Genomic DNA, 19,366 nt, shown 5'->3' on the forward strand with positions numbered 1-19,366 from the left:
TGCTTCAATCCCACCGTTCAGTGCCTATAGAATATTTCAAATTAGATGTCCCAAAGATATCTCAAACTCGGCATGTCCAAAACAGAACCCATTATTTTTATCCCTATACCTTCCCATTTTCAAAATCTTTCTATTTCTGTCAAAGGCACCACTATTTTTCTGGTCCTCCAAGTTTGTAACCTCCACAGTATCCTTGACTCCTCATTGCCAAACTTTACCATTTCTCTTTATATATTCTCTCCTGCATCAGACCCATTCACTTACATAGCTACCACCTTAGTTATGGACTTCATTACTTCTCACCTAGATTTTTGAGACAACTTCCTAATTAGTTTTCCTGCCTCAAGTGTTTCCTTAGTTCAGTACATCCTACACACTGCTTCCAAAATGATTTTACTTAAGTGCAAGGCTGACCATGCCATTCCTCTACTCAGTAAATTCCAGTGGCTCCTTATTACCCTCTGTTTAAATCTTAAAGTCTTTTGCAACCTGGTTTCAACATGTCTTTCCAAATATACCCTTCAAGAAACTACTTAGAAATATAGCATATAATAAACTGGTACATCCTTCCACTTTTTAGTGATGCGGTATTACTGCTTACCCTATAAATATCCATGTAGATGCTACTCAAAGTTAGGGAATGAACAGGAGAGACCTCTTGTATCAGAGACCTATTGTCATTGTGGTTTGTCCTTTGTTCTTGAAGAATGACGTCAGGAGGATGACATCTTGACTTGCAAGTGAATTGGATTTAAGTGAGGCAGTATGCAAAGTTATCAGCTTCATTTTTTCCTCCAGAGCCAATTTTAGAGTCAGTGGTAAGTCACAGGTCAAGAGGACTAGATGTAGTGACCTTTTTAAGCTAAGGTCTTTCCCAGATCTCAGTTTATCTGAGGCAATGCCCATTCAGTAATTAAAGGCTAGGTAAGAACTGAGGTAAAAGATGGCCTCGTTGGCCTACATAAAAGAATCAGTCTGGGAAGGGAAAACCCTAGGTTTCTAGCCAGAACAGAAACAGTTACTATTTATACTCTTTCTGAGCCATCAAAACCCAATGAGCCTTGGAGCTGGGACCTATTATTGACCAATCAGTGAAAGCCAGAGTGATTTGGGTTTATAGGCATAGTCAAGTAACTTCCTTTGAATCGTCATGGGCTTTAACAAAGCCTGGTTTTCTAGAGTTTTATTTCAAGAAATCATAAATGAAAACTACACGAGACAAGAGTTAATTGTCCCAGTTTTTTTAAAAAACAAAAACAATGATAGAAAATTGTAAAGGTGGCTAGGTGGCACAGTGAGTAGAGCAGGGGCCCTGGAGTCAGGAGGACCTGAGTTCAAATCCTGCCTCAGACACTTAACACAAAACTAGCTGTGTGACCTTGGACAAGTCACTTAACCCCAAATGCCCTGCCTTCCCCCCTCAAAAAAGCAAAAAAAAAAAATCTAAGCCCCAAACCCCAAGGTACCCTGTGAAGTATAAGCAATCAAAATTTATATTCCTTTGGACAGAGCACCCATATGTGACTCCCCAAGAGAGAGAAGAGGAAGAAGAGATAAAGGAGGAGAGGAGGTAGAGAAGGGGGGAAGGAGGAAGAAAAAGAAGAAACGACCTACCAGAGAAATGATGACTACAAAGTGCAGAATGAGGCATGCATTTTCAGATGTGATCAGTGTGTTGGTTTATTTTATTCTATTAAAAATTTTTTTGAATGGTCTTAATCAGCCCAATCCATCTTCTTGCCTTCCCATAACAACCTGGCTAGGATATGAAGGGCTCTGAATGCCAAACAGAGCATTTTGAACTCGATCCTGGAGGCAATAGGCAGTCACTGGAGTTAATGGCAATAGTCCAAGGCATGAGGTGATGAGGATCAGCACCAGTGGTGATAGGGTCAGAAGAGAGAAGGAAGGGGGCTGGATTCAAGAGAGGTTGCAAAGGTGAAATGGATGGGCCTTAACAACAGCTTAGATATTGCAGGTCTGGCAATGGGGTGGGATGGGGTGAGACAGAGTGAGGAGGTCAGGATGACTCCTAGGTGCAAGCCTGAGGGAAGAGGATGGAATTGCCCTCTATAATAATAGGGAAGGTAGTAGGGGTGGAGAGGTTTTAGGAGGAAAGTTAGTGATAAAGATCAATGTAAGTATAGAATACATTTGCAAACAGGTGAAAAAGGAGGAAAGAGGAAGAAATATCTGAATAAGGGGCCAAGTATTCTGGCAGTAGGGAAACTAAAAAGGAAAATCTTTTGAACTTTCATACCGATTTGTCCCCAAATTGTTTTTATACATCATAGTGCTCACTAAAGCACTTTGTTTCCTTTGTTGTTGTCAGATAATTAGAAAGCCCATATAGTAATGGTTTAAAATGGAAGAATTTATTTTAATAGATATATGTACATACACTATTTTAAAATAATCATGTAAATAAAAATAATTATTATTATAAAACGGAAACCAGTCCTAATTTAGTAACTCTCATAAGGTAAAATAACAAGTATAGAAGTCAGTCTAATACTTTTGCAATATTTTTAAAGCTAAGATGTGAAAGATTAAATGTACTTCATTTCATTTCTTCTTAGTTCATTTTTACATTTATTATTAGACAGACATAAGTACCCTTAGGAATGTGCCAACATGTAACATACTTCAAAATCCATTGAAAATATCTTATTAGTTATTGAAATATTATGAAACGAGTCATTTAAATTGGGTAACCTGAAAAAAAAAGTACTAACCTAAATTAAAACCCTGAGGAATTAAAATCTGTTTACACAATGGTTTCGGTTAAGTGCAATTTAATGAATGTAGAGTGCTACTTTATTTAAGGTCATTCTTGGTAAGGCATATTAAAAATAAGGTCTACATAAGTAAATCTAATATACTGTACTTCATTTCCTGCTACAAAGTAGTTTTTCCTTAAAAAGTAGTTTTTGCACATAATTCTGGACCTCTTCATCCTCTTGCTGGCATATTTGCTTTATATACAGTAGTTAAAATTTGTGCACTAAGCTGAGCTGCCTTTGTCAGAACTTGCCACTGTGGTAAAATGGTGGTCCAGACAAGAAACACCTACATGCTAGAGTTCATGTCCATGCTCAACTATGGCTTGTACAAACTGCTTGAAGACTCGATCCATGTAAGTGGACTGTCTTGGCCATATTCCCTCCAGAAAGCCAATATGGCCTCCATATGATGTAAGGACCAAAGCAACATTTGGATTTTGTTTAGCTGTTTCTATTGGGATAGCTGAAGAGGAAGAGAAAAAAATATACATCATTACCAACTTTTCCCAACTGGTCATATATACCTAGAAAAATTTGTACCTTTTTACTCAATACAATTATTATATATTACCATTAAAACATGCCATCAAAACACAGTAATAACACATATTTATACAATGTTTTAAAGTTCACAAAGTGCTTTCCTTACCACAATGCTATGAGGTAGACAGAATAAATATTATTATTTGCATAAAATGCCCTGCATAGTAATAGGGAAGGTAGGGGGTGGAGAGGTTTTAGGAGGAAAGATAGTGATAAAGATAAATGTAAAGTATAGTATATTTATAAAAATATATTATATATATAAATATATAAAATATATAAAATATATAATAATAAAATATATAAAATATATATAAAAAATATATAAAAATATATTATATAAAAGTAAAGTATATTTGCAGACAGGTTAAAAAGGAGGCAACAGGAAGAAATGTCTGAATGAGGGGCAAAGTATTCTGGGATTAGGGAAACACAGGAGTTCTGTGATTTACCCATGATCACCACACAGCCAATAAAGGTCTGAAATGGATTTCAACTTTACCTCTCCTGATTCCCAAGTCACATCGCCTCTAATTAGAGCTCAAACTGAAAAAGAAGTTGGGTATAGTTGTCTAGGTGTTAAAGAGGTGGGGGGGAGGGGAGGAAAGGCAACCTCCAAACAATCTGACATAGCAATTTTCTAAGGAAACTACCAACCAGAAATACAAAGGGCTCAGAGCCTCACTGCAGGAGTTATAGAAAACAGAGAGCATTTTGCAGTTACGGTCAATGTCGGAAGGGCCCTTTGTGTAGGGGTGGAATTCCAGAGTAAGGAACAGTGATGGGCCCTAACCTATGTAATAAAGGAGGAGTGAGTCCAAAACCAAGGAATATTTGTATGGCTTGGACTTCAGGAGCACAGCAGTTTCTCATTTTTAGTTTCTAGCTCAGTTTAAATAGGAATCCCAGATTAATGGGAAATTTATAGGTCTATCACTCTGAGCCAGCAGAGTTTCTTAACTGACTGACTGGGGCTGATCTAGCATGTCTGATGAAAAGACCAGAGCTATGGAGAAACTCTGAAGGATAAACATAAAGATCAAAAGAAATGTAACATAAATGAGCAAATAATTATAAGGGACTAACCAGGGATAAATTGCTTTACATTCTGATATGGGGGGAGATGATACCTGTGTCCCCTCTAAACACTATCACAGGAGTCACAGAGGTAATCTAATTAGATATAAGGCCAGAGAGTAGTCCTATTATATCTGTAAATATCATGACGATTTAAAAAACAGAATGGAAAGGGAGGGGAAGAGGAATATACTGGGGTTTGGAAGGGAAAGTTAGGGAAAATTATCTCACATAATTGGGGTACGCAAGTAGAGGTCTATACAAATGAAGAGAGCACGGGGTGGCTGACACTTGAACCTCACTCTTTATCTTAACAGGTCAAAGGAGGAAGGAATACAGAGTTGAATATTGTAATATATATCAACAGGAAGAAAAGGTATGAAGGGAGAAACGGGGTAGTAGAGGGAGGGTAGATTAAAGGGAGGATTAGTTCCAGGCAAAATAAACTCTAAGAATATACAAAAATATTTATAGATTTTTTGGGGTGGCAAAAAATTAGAATCTGAGGGGGCTGTCCATCCATTGGGAAATGAATGGCTGAATAAGTTATGGTATGTTGATAAGACAGAAAACTGTTGTGCTGTAAGAAATGATGAAGGGGATAGTTTCAGAGAAACCTGGAAAGACTTGTAAGACCTAACACAGAGCAAAGGGAACAATTTATACATCACAATATTGTAAAGATAAACAACTCTGAAAGACTTAGAAAAATGAGCATAATGAGCAACCACAATTCCAAGGGGCTAATTATGACATGTGCTACTTGTGACCTTCGAGGGATTTGAGTCAACTCTTCCTTTGGGAAAGCATCAGTGTAGTGTGTGGTAAGGTGCACCAAAGCATTAAGCATGGAATTTGAGGCCTAGGTTTGAATGTCATCTCTGGCACTGGCTCATTATATAACCATGGGCAAGTCACTTACCCCTCAGGGCCTAACAGGCTTTCAATTTAGAAGGAAACTTAGAAATCATCTCTTATTTTACAACTGGGGAAATAAGCACAAAACTGCTCCCTTTTAGCAGTGTGACCAACTCTTTCCCCCCTCCCCTACTTTCCACCTTAGTTAAATAAGTTAGCACAGCTGATATTTGAATTAAAGAACTCAAATGCTAAACAGATTGTTCTTTTTTAAAAACCTATGTTCTGGACACTATGACAATTACAGTTGCCTTAGGTATAAAATGGAAGTAATTATACTTAATTTGTTCTAGGATTCTCTCACACTGTGATTGTGAGTAAAAAGGCTTTGCAAACCTTCAAATCTTATATAAATGTAACCTATTATTAACTCCACTGTTGCCTTACACTAATTTCAAGTCAGTCTTAACATAAATCATGCAGTTAAGGATATATGTATTAACTGGCTACTATAAGTTGATAAACCCAGCATAAGATTATATTCTTGATGCTAAACAGTTGCTATAATTAATATAATTTAACTACATATATGTTATCTTTGCTATTCTTTAAAAATCTGACTTCATTGGGAGTTAAAGTTCAAACTAATTAAAACGGCTCTACATATATTATTAGTAGGAAAGCATGCATAGGACAAATTTTTCTGTTGAAAAAATTAAAGTTTCTTGGAATCATCAGGGTAATTCCAAATAGTTATGTGGAGAAACATACCCAGAGAAGGTGGAAGGGGACTTAAAGAGAGTTCAGCAATCTGCTAATTTATTACTTTTTTTCAACTAGCAAAAATTTGCCTTCTCCTCCCCATTCCCAATTAGGAAAGAAAATAAAATTAACATGTATAGTCAAGCAAAAAGAATTCACATTAGCCATGTAATATGTAAGTATGTGTATATATACATATGTATTACATAGTGTCATTTATATACACACATAAATGTCTCATTCTGCACACTGAGTCCTTTACCTCTCAGGATATAAGTAGAATGTTTCATCATTAGTTCTCTAGAATGGTGGTTGGCCATTACACTGATTAGAATTTCTAATTCTTTTAAAGTTGTTTGTCTTTACAATATTGCAAAAGTTGTATAAATTATTCTCCTGGTTCTGTTCAATTCATATGCCATCAGTACCACCTCCTTCATCATTTCTTTTCTTCCTTTTTTTTTTGGAGGGGGGAAGGCAGGGCAATTGTAGTTAAGTGACTTGCCCAAGGTCACACAGCTAGTAAATGTGTCAAGTATCTGAGGTCACATTTGAACTTAGGTCCTCCTGACTCCAAGGCTGGTGCTGTATTCACTGCGCCACCTAGCCGCCCCTCCTTCATCATTTCTTAAAGCATAACAGTATTCCATATCATATTTATATACCATAAATTGCTCAACTACTCATTTCCCAATTGATGGGCATTTCCTCAAATTCTAATTCTTTGCCATCTTAAAAAAAGCTAAAAATATTTTTGTACATCCTTGGAGCTTGTTTTGCCTAGAACTGATCCTTTCATTAATGTAATCTTCTTTTGTTCTGTTATTTCTCAGTTTTGTCTGACTCTTTATGACCCCATTTGAGATTTTCTCATTAAAGATACTGGAGGGGGGCGGCTAGGTGGCACAGTGAATACAGCACCAGCTCTGGAGTCAGGAGGACCTGAGTTCAAATCCAGCCTCAGACACTTAACACAAAAACTAGCTGTGTGACCTTGGGCAAGTCACTTAACCCCAATTGCCCTCCAAAAAGCGAAAAATAAAATAAAGATACTGGATTTTGTCATTTCCTTCTCCAATTTATTTTACAGATGAGGAACTAAGGCAAACAGGATTAAGTGACTTGTCAAAGGTCACACAACTAGTGTCTCAGGCCAGATCTGAACTCAGGAGGAAGAGTCTTTTTGACTCCAGGCTCAGTACTCTATCCACTAGGCAACCTACCCTCTTTCTAATTCCTCCTTTCCCTTCACTCCTTTCTCCCCTATTTCCCTATTGAAAACATATATTTCTATACTCAACTCTGTCGGTATATTCTTTTTCCTTTGACCAGTTCAGATGAGATTGAACTAGAAGCTGGAACTAAGACCATGCTCTGCTCCTGGAGGTCTATGTTACACAGCTGATAAATTAGCTCCTTGTCAGGTACAGATTAGGGCCCACATCATCTCCTCACACTGGGGTCCACCTTTACATGCAGATCTCCTCTTCCATCTGTCCAAGATTTATGCCTCAGAACTGGACAGCGAGTAACAAAGATCCCGCATCCTTCAGAGCAGAGCTTCCCAAACTTATTTGGCCTAATTTGGCCTTAAAAAAAAATTACTCGGCACCCCCTGGAAATCTATTGTCTTTAACCCTTTAACTTTTAAAAAATTTGCATATTTCAAAAATTATAAATTTTTTAAAATGATGTCTTAAATTTAATAATTTATTGTAAATTTGTGGATTTTTTCCTGCATTGAAATTTTGATGACACAATACTGCTTCATGTAACCATATAGTATTGTCTTGTAAACAAGTCCATGCATGGGGGCACTCTTGCCTGCCAACAGTTGCTTGTTAAAACCTGTTGGTGGACTTGACCACAGATAACTTGCATTTTGTGTATTTGGAAAATAACGTAGTCACTATGACTTTAACTCTGTTATACAACAGATGAAACATGTACGAATGGTTTTCCAAAATTTTCCTCATGTTTCCACCTTCTCCTTATTTTTATTCAGCTCTCCACAACTGCACCCAAGCTTACTAACCCACCTCCCTGGATCGTTCCAGCATCCCCCAGGAAGCAGCATCAACCACTGTGGGAACGTATGCTTCAGAGATTCAAGCCCCTCTGTGCTGGATCTGGGACCCCTTCTTGTCTGGGCACACAGCTTCTCCTTGCTCTGCACTATTCTGTGGCATACTACACTCCTGGCCAAACCCTGAGTCGGCAGAACTTTGTCTGTCTCCCTACTGTGATATTTTTCTTGGCTATCCTATCGGGATTTAGTCTCTTGCATTTTCTAGATCTTTTTGGAGGAGTTTGAAGGTGGAATTCACTGTACTTCCTCCATGCTACTCCACTGTCTTGGCTCTGCCCCAAGCTATGTGTGAATGTGTTAACTTTTCAAACAAGTTTTAACTGACTAACGCTACTTTTTTTCTCTTTACATTCAATATTTGGAACTAAGAGGAGGCCCACATTTTATGAACTATGCCTAATGTTTGAGAAAAAAAAGTTAGCAGAAATCCACATAAGAAGACAGAAAGTTTCAAAAATCCTGGGATATAAGAATCACAAAGATAGGACATATACAGAAAGTTCTTCAACTACTAACTGCTGCAATATCAGGAAAATCACAGAGTCACAACCTTTCAAAGGTAGAAGGGCCATCTTAAGAGTCCATTACAAAAAAAAATCTCCAAGGCCGGTTCCTGTTCTTGTTTGAACATTTCCAGGTAAGAAGAACCTATTCTCTTTCTAGTCAGCCCATTCCACTTCTGGATATCTCTAATCGTTCAGAAGTTTTTCTATCTATTGTATTCAAAATGACCTCACTGAAATTTCTTTCGTTCTCCTAGTTCTGCCTAAAAATAAAAGGCTGTGGGGGCAGGGAGGTGGTGCAGTGAATAGAACACCAGCCTTGGAGTCAGGAAAACCTGAGTTCAAATTCAGACTGGGACACTTAACACTTACTAGCTATGTGACCTTGGTCAAGTCACTTAACCCTAATTGCCCTGCTTCTCCCCTCAAAACAAAACAAAACAAAAAAACAGAATAAATGGCTGTGTCATGTGTATCAGACAAAGACTACTTAAAAAGCCTACTGGAATATGAGTGTTTATGGTTTCTAATTTCAACTAAATTCAGGTTAAAATTTAGGATAAATTTATGTTGATAAAAGCATCAGCAAAACATTGAAACTATGGAGGAAATAATAAGAATGTTGCTTAATCTCTTTATTGCAATGAAAAGCAAATTAGTGTGGACAAACACTTGAAGGGCATGGTTTTGTTTGAATCATAGGGAGTAAAAGAATAGTCAATAGCTTGCAGTTTCCAGTCCTGCTTTTCCAATTTGTGATAAAGGGCCAGACTTTCCCAACAAAAATTTCCATTTTATAACTGTAAACTAATAATAAATACAGGTATCTGAATTTTCAGAGAGGTTTAAATTTTTGGTGTTAATTGCTGAGGGGAAAGTTTTTTATGGAACTTAAAACACGCAAGAAATTATTTTAGATAGTTCTTCAGTAATTATTAAGGTACTATAGTTACTTCAAACCACCTTATGGTATACATAGTCTTATCTATAGTACTTCAATCTATAAATACAATCATATACAAGGCTTTAAGTTTTAATAGCTTAAAACTGCACTAAAACTTTGGGGACATTCTATATGTTTTACACAAATGTAAACTTGATAACTGATTTCTAAGCTCCTTGATTTAAAAGACAGATGTCAGACCAAATAGAGATGAGAAAGAAGGAAGACAAATTTTTGTTCATTGAAAAAATACTTAAGGGGTGGCTAGGTGGTACAGTGAATAAAGCACCAGCCCTGGAGTCAGGAGGATCTGAGTTCAACTCTAGCCGCAGATACTTAACACTTACTAGCTGTGTAACCTTGGGCAAGTCACTTAACCCCAATTGCCCTGCCTTCTTCCCTCAAAAAAAAAAAATTTAAATAATTTTTTAAAAAGGAAGTAAAAATAAATAAAATTTCCTCTCTGCTACACAACTTTTTAGCTTTTTTTCATCTACAGAAGAATTAGTTTTTTGGCAGAATTCCTTCTTATGCTGTTCTCATAAAAATAACAAACTAGGAGTGTTTCCTTCTAATATTATTTTTATAGTTCAAATGCATAACCTTCTAATATTTAAAAGGTATTCAGTGTTATCCTGCTTGGAATGCCTTAAGATTCCTTCCTTAATTAAACAGAAAGGGTAAAAAACCTTACAGAAAGCGATCTTATTAAGTTCCATCCTGACAAGAGACACTCTGTGCCAAGGTACTTTACAAGAACGATATAATCAGTCCAAAGAACAGTCTATTTTTCAAGGAAGAAATGCAATAAAAATGCAAAGCGGCAAAAACATCAAAGGCCACATCTCTCCCCTGACTGTTCAAGCTAAACATAACAAAGGCCTAACACAATGATAACATGTAAAAGAGAAACATAGCCATGCACACTGATGTGCTTTACTGGATCTATCTGGTTCCTATTTGTCATGATCTTCTTATGTGGTGTTCAGAATTCCAAAATGTCATGTCATCATTCACTTATTCCTTAAAACTAAGAATACTTTGGAGATATTTCATTTCTGTCTAGATAGATCTTAAAAGAAATTAAACGCACCGTGATGGGGAGAGAACACATCATCCACAGAATTTAGGCAAAGCACAGGAATTCCTACTGACTTCAACCTAAGATTTGGGCTGGCATCAGTGTAATAATCATCAATAGAACGGTATCCAAACATAACCGATGTGAATCGTTTGTCAAACTCTCTGATGGACTTTGCCTGAAGAAACAGAAATCAAATAAATGTCACCTATTTTTTAAAACCAAAAGACTAAATAAAATTGACATAAGGTTTCTCATACCTTCATGACATGATCCACGTCAATTTGCTTCACAAACATATGTCGATGCCTAGAAACAAATAATTGCAAAAGAAAAAATAAAGACCATTTCCACCTTGCACCTCAACTAAAACACTATACAAACTGGCTGAACAAAAAAAGTTACCATTTTAAACCTACAGAATGTACTGAATTAGCAAAGATGAAAACAGAATTCAACTCTTTGCATACATTTCACTTAATTATATAATTATGAGCTAAGAATATTTATATTGTGGATATGAAAAAATGAAATAATTTAAAGAGCTAAGTATACACAGTGGGCATAAACAGACTACAGAAAGTTACCAACAATGATCTACATACAAGAACTAATATAAAAGGAATAAAGGCCAGTGTAATGGGAATGTAAATTTTTAAGATCTTCCCTGCCCCTAGACTAAAGTGCACCTGGAGCCTGGGGGTGGGAGGCTTGTTTTTCAGTAGATACTTCTTGATTGGCCAGTGGGTCAATAAGGTTGTTACATTCTCTGAGCCAGGAGAAGGCTATATAAGCTCTGATGTGAGGCTTTGTTTTGGGGGCTCACTTTGAGAAGTGTTTTGTGATTTGATATGGATTCTGGAAAGCCGTTGTCCAGAGCCCCCCGGCTTTGAAAAACCCAGATGTTGAAACCCAGATGTTGATTTGGTATGGATGTAATGGCTGGACAGTTTGGAAAGCTGTCTACTTGATCTGTTTCTGTCTTGATAATTCTGCCTGTATACTTTGAAGTTCGGGGTGCTGACCTTTTTCCCCTGAACGAGGTAAACGATATATGTTTGACTGATTAAAGTAAGCTTGTTAACCCGTTTGAGTTGCTTTCCTTTATCAAAGCAGATCTAAGAACCTGTGTGAGCAGCCACCGCTGGGGACGCTGGGGTGCTTGCTGCTACAGCCAGAAAAAAAGTGGTGCTGTCAAGTAACAAAGTCCAGGAATGCCACTATCCAGACTGATAAAAGACCTAGAGGAAAGCCAAAGCCTCCACCATGTGGTAGAGATCCCCTCTGAAGGACACTCATTTGGACAAAAGTCTCATAGTACAGCATGGATGGACTGTAATTTGGGTAACTGGAGTGAGTACTCACATCAATATGATAATAGATAGCCTCACTGGAGAATAAGTACTAAAAAAGACATTCGTTTTTCCTTAACCAATCAACTTTCAAATTACTTCTGGCTAGCTGTGTTCTATCTTGGCTATTTAACTAATAATCATTAGTACTAACCACAAATTTTTTTTTTTTGCTACTTTTTTCAGTGAGATGAGTTTAATTAGATAAGCTTATTTTAATAGTTAAGATTGAGTTTTTAGGTAGTTATAGTTTTCAATGAGTATTTTTCTTAATAAAAATAAGAACTGGCTGTATTTTGTGATTGAAGCTAATAACTCTCCAAGCCTTGTTTTCTCTATCTGTAAACAATTTAAAAATTTGGACATACTAGTTTCTAAGGTCACTCTCTGCTTCTAACATCCTGTGATTTAGAGAACAAAACTTCTTTGATCTTTTAGAAAACAAACTGCTCATTTGGCTTAAAATATAAATCAAAGCAAACTTAGTAGAAAATATATATAAACTCATTTTGAAAAAACAAGGCACAGGATGACAAAAACAGTATTTGAGTACTATCAGAAACAGAAGGACTAAAAATTCTTAAGAATAAACGACTCAAAGTTTATTATATTGTTTTGACTGATACTTTAGGGAGTCCAGTTTATTATTTAAGTGCACAGGGAGGATAATTATACCTGTATAAATACCTAAACTCTAACTTATAGCAGGAAGTGATTTAAGACACTTTAAAGTGAAAATCAGAAGACTCTTAAAACATCACATCAGAATATCTATTTTTGCTTTCTGAAAGAGCTTGAAGAGATGACTCACTTGTTAACAGCAGACTGTAGACAAGATGTCAAATAGTAGTTAAAAAGCAGCCAGTTAAGTGGTTTCTCCAGTGAGTCTGCGCAAGCAAAAGTATTCCAGCCAACAGAAAACGTCGCAGCCGCCATCAAAGGAGTTTTGGTGCCAATTTTGCCCAGATAATTTAAAAGTAGCATACTAAAATCAAAGGATAAATGGCACACAAATAAAAATAAGTGACTCATTTAAATGATATTAAATTTTAGCACAACGAGCTACTTCTTGACTCCTACATGATTGAAGACATTACAAAGGTTCAAGAAAAATCTTTGGGGGTTAAGAAATCTAAAAACATTTATATCAATTCCTCATCACTCTCAGACATTCAATTCCCAAAGTTCAACGTATAGTTTAATCACATTGATATGATGTGGAAAAATGATCTATGACCTTCAGCAAAAGGGCAGAAAATATTAAATTATAAATCTTGTTTCATGTTATATTTTGCTTTCCATTGTTTCATTTCCTAAAGAGCCTAGCTCCTGAATCAGAAGGAATGGTTAGATATCATTTTATCTTCCCAACATTCTTACAACACAAATGAGTTAATTATAGGACAAATATAAAATTTTCAAAAATTCTTTAAAAAGTAATGTTTTGATAATGATTCTTAATAACAAATATTATTCCATCCCCGGGATTTCCCATACAAATAAAATCACAGGTCCACACCCTATTGCTAGCTCCCCCCCCCCCAAATGCACGTAAGTAGTATTCTTGATTACTAGGGCTGTTTTAAGGCTCTTCACTGGGGCTGGTCCAAGATCTGGTGGTACTAAGTCAGGTGAAGTTCAAGCTTTGGTGAAGATACACTGAAAAAAAAAATTGGAGCCTCGATACTTAAGTCCAAGATGACTCAATACTATATTCCTGGGTTATATATATTCAAGGAGCACCAGTTTTACACAATGTGTCACTTCCTTGTCACAGAGGGAGGCCACAGGCCAGTGTTTCATGAGTTCTTGAGGGGGTGGATTTTGATAACACTGCTTACTGGCAAAGAACTCAAAAAACTCAGATCCTCAGCTGGGCATTGCTGAAGTGATTCAATCTAGCAACAAGCTGGTCCTTTCCAGAGGATTATATATTTAGAGCTGGAAGGGAACTCATCTATTCTAACCCCTTTCTTTTAACAGACCAACAAACCAAATGCCCATGCATGCCACAATGTTTTAGGTCATACCACACACTGGAGGGTAGTACTATGCACAGAGCAAGTGCTTAATAAATGTTTGTTCACTAACCCAATGTTATCAGTAGAAGCTGATCAGGTTTCCCAGTTCCTGCATTGATTCCACAAGTTCTATGGTATTGGCAATTGCAGACTTGGGTTATATCCCAAGCTGGTAGCAACAACTTGTATTTGTATTCGGCCTGGAGATGCTCAATAGAGTAGTGCTTTTGACTGAAGCATTCAAGTGAAAAAGTGTAACCCTATTTGGTGAACCCACATGGGAATGTGTCACAATGCTAGGCAACAAGAAAGGGCATTTTCTTCAAACCCATTACAAGACATTAATATTCAACCAGCTGCAGAGGCTAATGGTCAAGTCCTGCCTTCAGGCACTGCAGATTCATTGTGACATGAATAGGCATTTCTCTTGATCATATGAATAGAGAATCTAGTCTTGTTTATGTAAGGATGTGTCCTACAATAATAAGTTAGACACTTATATGATTAAGGGAACAACTTTCAGCTGGCATCTTTTCCTTTAAAGTAAGAGGTAAGGGAGAAAAAACAGAACAACCAAGCTGAACACTGTTAGTTCAGCACAATTCAGAAACTTTGTCCAACTTTCTGTCTTTGATTCAGCCCTCTTCTTTTTGTAGGTCAAGGCAGACTTTCCATGTTAATGCAAGATTTTTTCCCCCTTTTTCTCTTTTCTGAGGAGGGAAATGTTTTATTCTTTAAGATAAATAGATGCTGAATTAAATTGAGTATTATATCTATCAGGGTATTGGTTAAAGAACCTATCTATTATATGCTTGGATGAATCTGTAATTTATAAAGATTATGGATTAGCAGATAAATACAGCACTTTGGTATTTAAAACTCAAAATAAGGATATAAGTGGGTAATTGCAAAATTAAGAAAAATGTGTGTTCAGTTTCAGAAGTTCAACAATTAAACTAGGTTATGACCTTTGATTCTGAACCACAATCAACAGTAGGGAACATTTTTAGTTTTCCCAAGCTTTCCTCTAAAAAATAAATTAAAAAAATAGATTGAGTGGCAATAACAATATTATAAAGCTATAAACACATGAAACAAACAATTTTTAGTTTTCCTTAACTCTTCCCTGGGATAATGAAAAACAGAATGATTAGTAATATTATAAAAATATAAGCAAAAATGCTCAAATCAAATTAAAAATCAATTTCAAACTTCATGCATGGCAGCATTTAAAAATAAAACAGTGCTACTTAGCACCCACCCAGAAATAACTGGTAATGTAACCTTGAGCAAGTTACTTAACCCCAATTGCTTTAAAAAAAAAAATAAAAGTGCAAAAAAGCCAAAATTTGAAGTTTAGAGATCAAAGAGTGTAAAGTCAACAACACCAGAGCACTAACCAACAGAATGGAAAAGTACAATTTAGGAGAAGGCCACTAGAAGAAGGCAGTGAGTGAATCTACGCCTAAGATTAGAGAAACTCTATCCTTGTCTAATTTCCACTACGGACCTATGGCATCCAGCTCCATATCAAACCTTAAACCCAAGAGTATGGCCTTGTGATTTCAGCCATTCACAAATCTTTGTCAAGTGAAGAACTCTGAGGTAGATGCTAAGTCCAAAAAGGGGTAGCAGCTGAGTAACAGAAGTCAATCCCATGGGAAATGAAAAAGGGCTGCAAGCCAGGCCTATATAATCTATGTCCATTTTACTGCAGGGACCAGTGTAAATGGATTGTTTTCACAGGTCCCAGGAAACATACAGAAGGCACAATGAATGTTACTTAATGAATGAAGGAGTGAATTAACCAAAAGCTGTTAAGAAAAATCAAACCTTTAAAAATGCCTATGTATTGATGTTACTCTGAACATGAGACACAATTCCTATTATAGTTTGATTAAAGAGCTCATTAGAAAAAAAAAAAACTTACCCTCCCATAGATACCCCTGCTGCCAGAAATGGGGCTGATGGGTATAGGCTATGTACATGGTGAATAACAGTTTCCAAATCTTCAGTATTAGCACAACAATAAGTCCTTGGTGTCTGTAAGCAGTCATAAATAAAATAAAGTTTGCACTATAAACTAGAATATAAATAAAAATTAGTTTCACAGTATATAATAAATACAATTTTAAAAGAGAAATGTATTACAAAATAGAAATAACCATTTCTTTGTGTCTGACATGCTGGCTGTTGATTATGGTAATTTTTCATTTGCATATGTATGGAGTATAGTCTGCAAAGGTAAAAATAATTGTGGCTGTTTTTTAACAAGGCTATTTTCAACAGTGGCCTATTTTTTTGGTCAATGAGGAAAATATAGTTTAAAAACCTCAATAAATTGAAACTGTATTTAGCATACAGTAGGCACCTGATAAATACTTGTTCACTTGACCATAGATTCACACTTACATTTATTTTCAGTCATTTATGACAATAGTTTCAGTCTAGCAATAAGAAAACAAACAATACTTCCACAGAAACTACATAAAAATAAGCATAAAATACTTCCTTATGAAAAGCATCCCATGAATACAAATAGGTGTCACTACAAAATTTTATTATTAGGTAGTTTTAAAGGAAGAATTTCTTATAAATCTCTTAATTTCCTTCAGTCATTAAATCCTGAAAGAAAAGTGGTATTGTAGGACAGTTCTTTTGTTAAAGTAACCCTCACACACCAACTGAGAACGTCTTTTGCCCTTCAGAAATAGTGGAGTCCTCTCTGCTTTACATCATAGTAGATTCTTATGATGCTAAAACATGTAAAGCTGATTATGTTCACATATGATGCACTAAAACAAGTAATCTTTTCATATGCTGAATTTGAACTTAATAAGGACTCTGTTCATAGCAGAAGGGCTTCATTGAAAGAAGTCTCAAGATATGCAAAAAATGAATGTGTGATTGGGGTATATATCTTTGGTTAGCTGATTCACCAACCAATCCCAAAAGAAAACAATAATTACAAGACTTTCACTTAAGTCTCTGAAAATAACTTTGTAGAGTCCACCCATTAGTGTCAGTGGTATGCTTTTTTTTTTTTAAACAAAAAGCAAGCTATCACTCTGCTGTTGACCAGAGGGGTAGACAAGGCTTCACAAGCCACTTCCCTGTAGTTTGGTGAGGTAAAACTCCCTGGGATGGCCTCAATTAATAAGTGGTCAGCCACACAACGGTTCCGCTGTCACCTTTATAAGAACCTAAGTGGGGGGGAGGGGAGAGGGGTTCCCTGAAGGGCAGATACTCGCTTGACAGTCTGTATATAATACAATCCAAATGATTTAAGATAAAAACCAGCTAGAGCATTTTTGGCTTGAAGTCAGGGGGAAAATGCAAACAGAACAATATCTGCTTTTATGCTCATTCATAATGGCCACTGAATTCTGTCATTAGGATTTATGTAAAAGAAAAAAAGACAACTTATTCAGCACTTTTTTGCACATGTGGGTCGATTTGTTTAAAAACTTAGCTTTAAAATTTTGAGTTATTTATGGGCAATTCCTAATATCTCTTACTGCTACACAGATCTTGTACACATAAAACCTTAAATTAATAAGACAAAAAGACCCATGGAAAATTATGACATATCTCTTTAAAGTAATAGGATATTCGATATTTGGCATGGTGAAAAGCTAATTTTAAGTAAATTAGGTGGTACATGAGTCAGTTGATCCTAGATATATGAATATTTTACTCCTTCAAAATGCTTTATTCTCCATGAACTAGCACAAGATTAAGCTACTACCATATTAAGCTACGGAGAGAGATTAAAGAGAAAGAAATAAGGAAATAAATGTGAGAAATAATGTGGAAGTAGATAAAACCTGGCAACTGACTGGATGGCTCTAACTGTAACAAATCTGGAAGCTTAGAGAGATGATGGTGTCATTAACAGAGAGCTATTGTGAGAGAGACAGGTTTCATTAGGTGAACTCCATTTTGGATCCAGGCAGAGTTAGAAAAGGTCAACAGAAATAGGCATTAGAAGAGAAAAATCAGATTCATTTAGGTAGATGGTTTAAAGGCATAGCAGGGTCACAAGAAAGTATTTTTAATATCTTGTAAGATAAATTAGATTTTAGGCCATTAATATCCTACCAAACCAAACTTTTTAGCTAGGTGAATTAAAGGAGGGTGGGTTTGCCAATGGCTTGGTCAGAGAATAAAGGGGAATGGTCAAGGTTTAACATTAAGCTGATGACAGAAAGTGAAAGAAGGAAACCTTTGGGCTAGATACGAAAGAGTGATCATTTAATGGAATAATCTCAAATTGGACAAAAGTCTCTTCTGGAGTTTCCCAGGGATGTGTGCTCAGCTTTGTGCTATTTAACAATTTTTTAATTGTGCCTTAGATAAAGGTGTGACTGTAGAAAGGATAAGCTAACATCACCAATGACAGAGTCAGGATCCAAAATGATTGAGATAACCTGGAACATAGGCCCAATCTAAAAAGGATGAAATTCAACAGGAAGAAATGTAAACTCTTGCTTGGGGTTCAAGAAAATTAACTTAGAAGATGGAAGTCATATGGCTGGAGAGCAATTCATCTGAAATAAATCTAGGAAGATATACAGGCACTGGAGTATGGAGATCCATCTTGCCCTACCAGAAAGTTGGAGGGGAGGATGGAGGAGGACATAGGAGAGATCAGATTGGGGGAAGGGATATACAGTGGGATCGCTGTTTTGGGGTGATGGGTAGGGGACATATGGGGAGAAAATTTGTAACTCAAAATCTTGCGGAAATGAATGATGTAAACTAAAAATAAACAAAATTTAATTTAAAAAATCTAGGTATTTAAATGGGATTGCTAGTCATGAGTCAACAAGAAGATATGACAGTCAAAAAGTAATGTGTTCTTTCTTAGTCATGGCAGTCAAGACTATGTAGGAGTCCTGTTGTACTCTGCTCCATTCAGAGTCCATCTGAAGTAATGTATTCAGTTTGGGGAGTCACATTTTAGGAAGGACATTGATAAGTTAGAGAGCATCCAGGGGTGGACAAGCAAGATGATGAAAAGCCCTGATACTGTGCCATATAGCACTCAATTCAAGCATCTATTAAGTGCCAAAATAAAACATACCTTGCTCTCAAGTAACCTACATTCTATTGGGGAAAACAACATATCCATATGTACTCCACTCACCAGTGTCTGTCATGAGGCCCACATCCTCTTTTTCTGGGTTGGCTTGCTAGGCCTGCATTCACTATTGACAGTTCTGGGGTTTCCAAAGGAGCATACCAATTCTATCAAATGACAACTCAACTCTCTCAAGGTTTTATGGGTAACTCTAGTAGGGGAACAGAGGGGAGAAGGATGCCACATTCTTACTATTCTACTCAGGACACTG

General features: G+C 36.4%; 1 protein-coding gene and 1 long non-coding RNA gene across 15 annotated transcripts in view; one reads left to right on the plus strand and one right to left on the minus strand.

The window, feature by feature from the left end:
• LOC138170438 (uncharacterized) overlaps positions 1-12,834 on the plus strand; it is a 38,869-nt gene extending 26,035 nt beyond the window's left edge. For 3 of the 14 annotated variants that reach the window (XR_011170620.1, XR_011170621.1, XR_011170611.1), the window contains exons 5-8: positions 1,510-1,647; positions 4,721-4,779; positions 8,029-8,749; positions 11,753-12,834. This is a non-coding gene — a long non-coding RNA (uncharacterized lncRNA). Of the gene's footprint in view, positions 1-1,509; positions 1,648-4,720; positions 4,780-6,856; positions 6,933-8,028; positions 8,750-11,752 lie in introns of those variants that run through there. The other 11 variants (XR_011170615.1, XR_011170612.1, XR_011170614.1 and 8 more) reach the window with 11 other exon arrangements.
• The window catches only part of ABHD3 (abhydrolase domain containing 3, phospholipase), a 35,390-nt gene continuing 18,377 nt past the window's right edge, over positions 2,354-19,366 (minus strand). Inside the window, exons 5-9 of the mRNA XM_069099758.1 lie at positions 15,943-16,055; positions 12,803-12,976; positions 10,900-10,948; positions 10,652-10,817; positions 2,354-3,246 (exon numbers count right to left, since the gene is read on the minus strand). Of these exons, the coding sequence (XP_068955859.1) occupies positions 3,077-3,246; positions 10,652-10,817; positions 10,900-10,948; positions 12,803-12,976; positions 15,943-16,055 (672 nt within the window). The 3' untranslated portion in view covers positions 2,354-3,076. The remainder of the gene's footprint in view (positions 3,247-10,651; positions 10,818-10,899; positions 10,949-12,802; positions 12,977-15,942; positions 16,056-19,366) is intronic.

Source organism: Petaurus breviceps, unplaced genomic scaffold, assembly GCF_028583685.1.
Source record: "Petaurus breviceps papuanus isolate PSGF00001 unplaced genomic scaffold, PetGlider_PUasm1.0 38, whole genome shotgun sequence".
Classification (NCBI taxonomy): domain Eukaryota; kingdom Metazoa; phylum Chordata; class Mammalia; order Diprotodontia; family Petauridae; genus Petaurus; species Petaurus breviceps.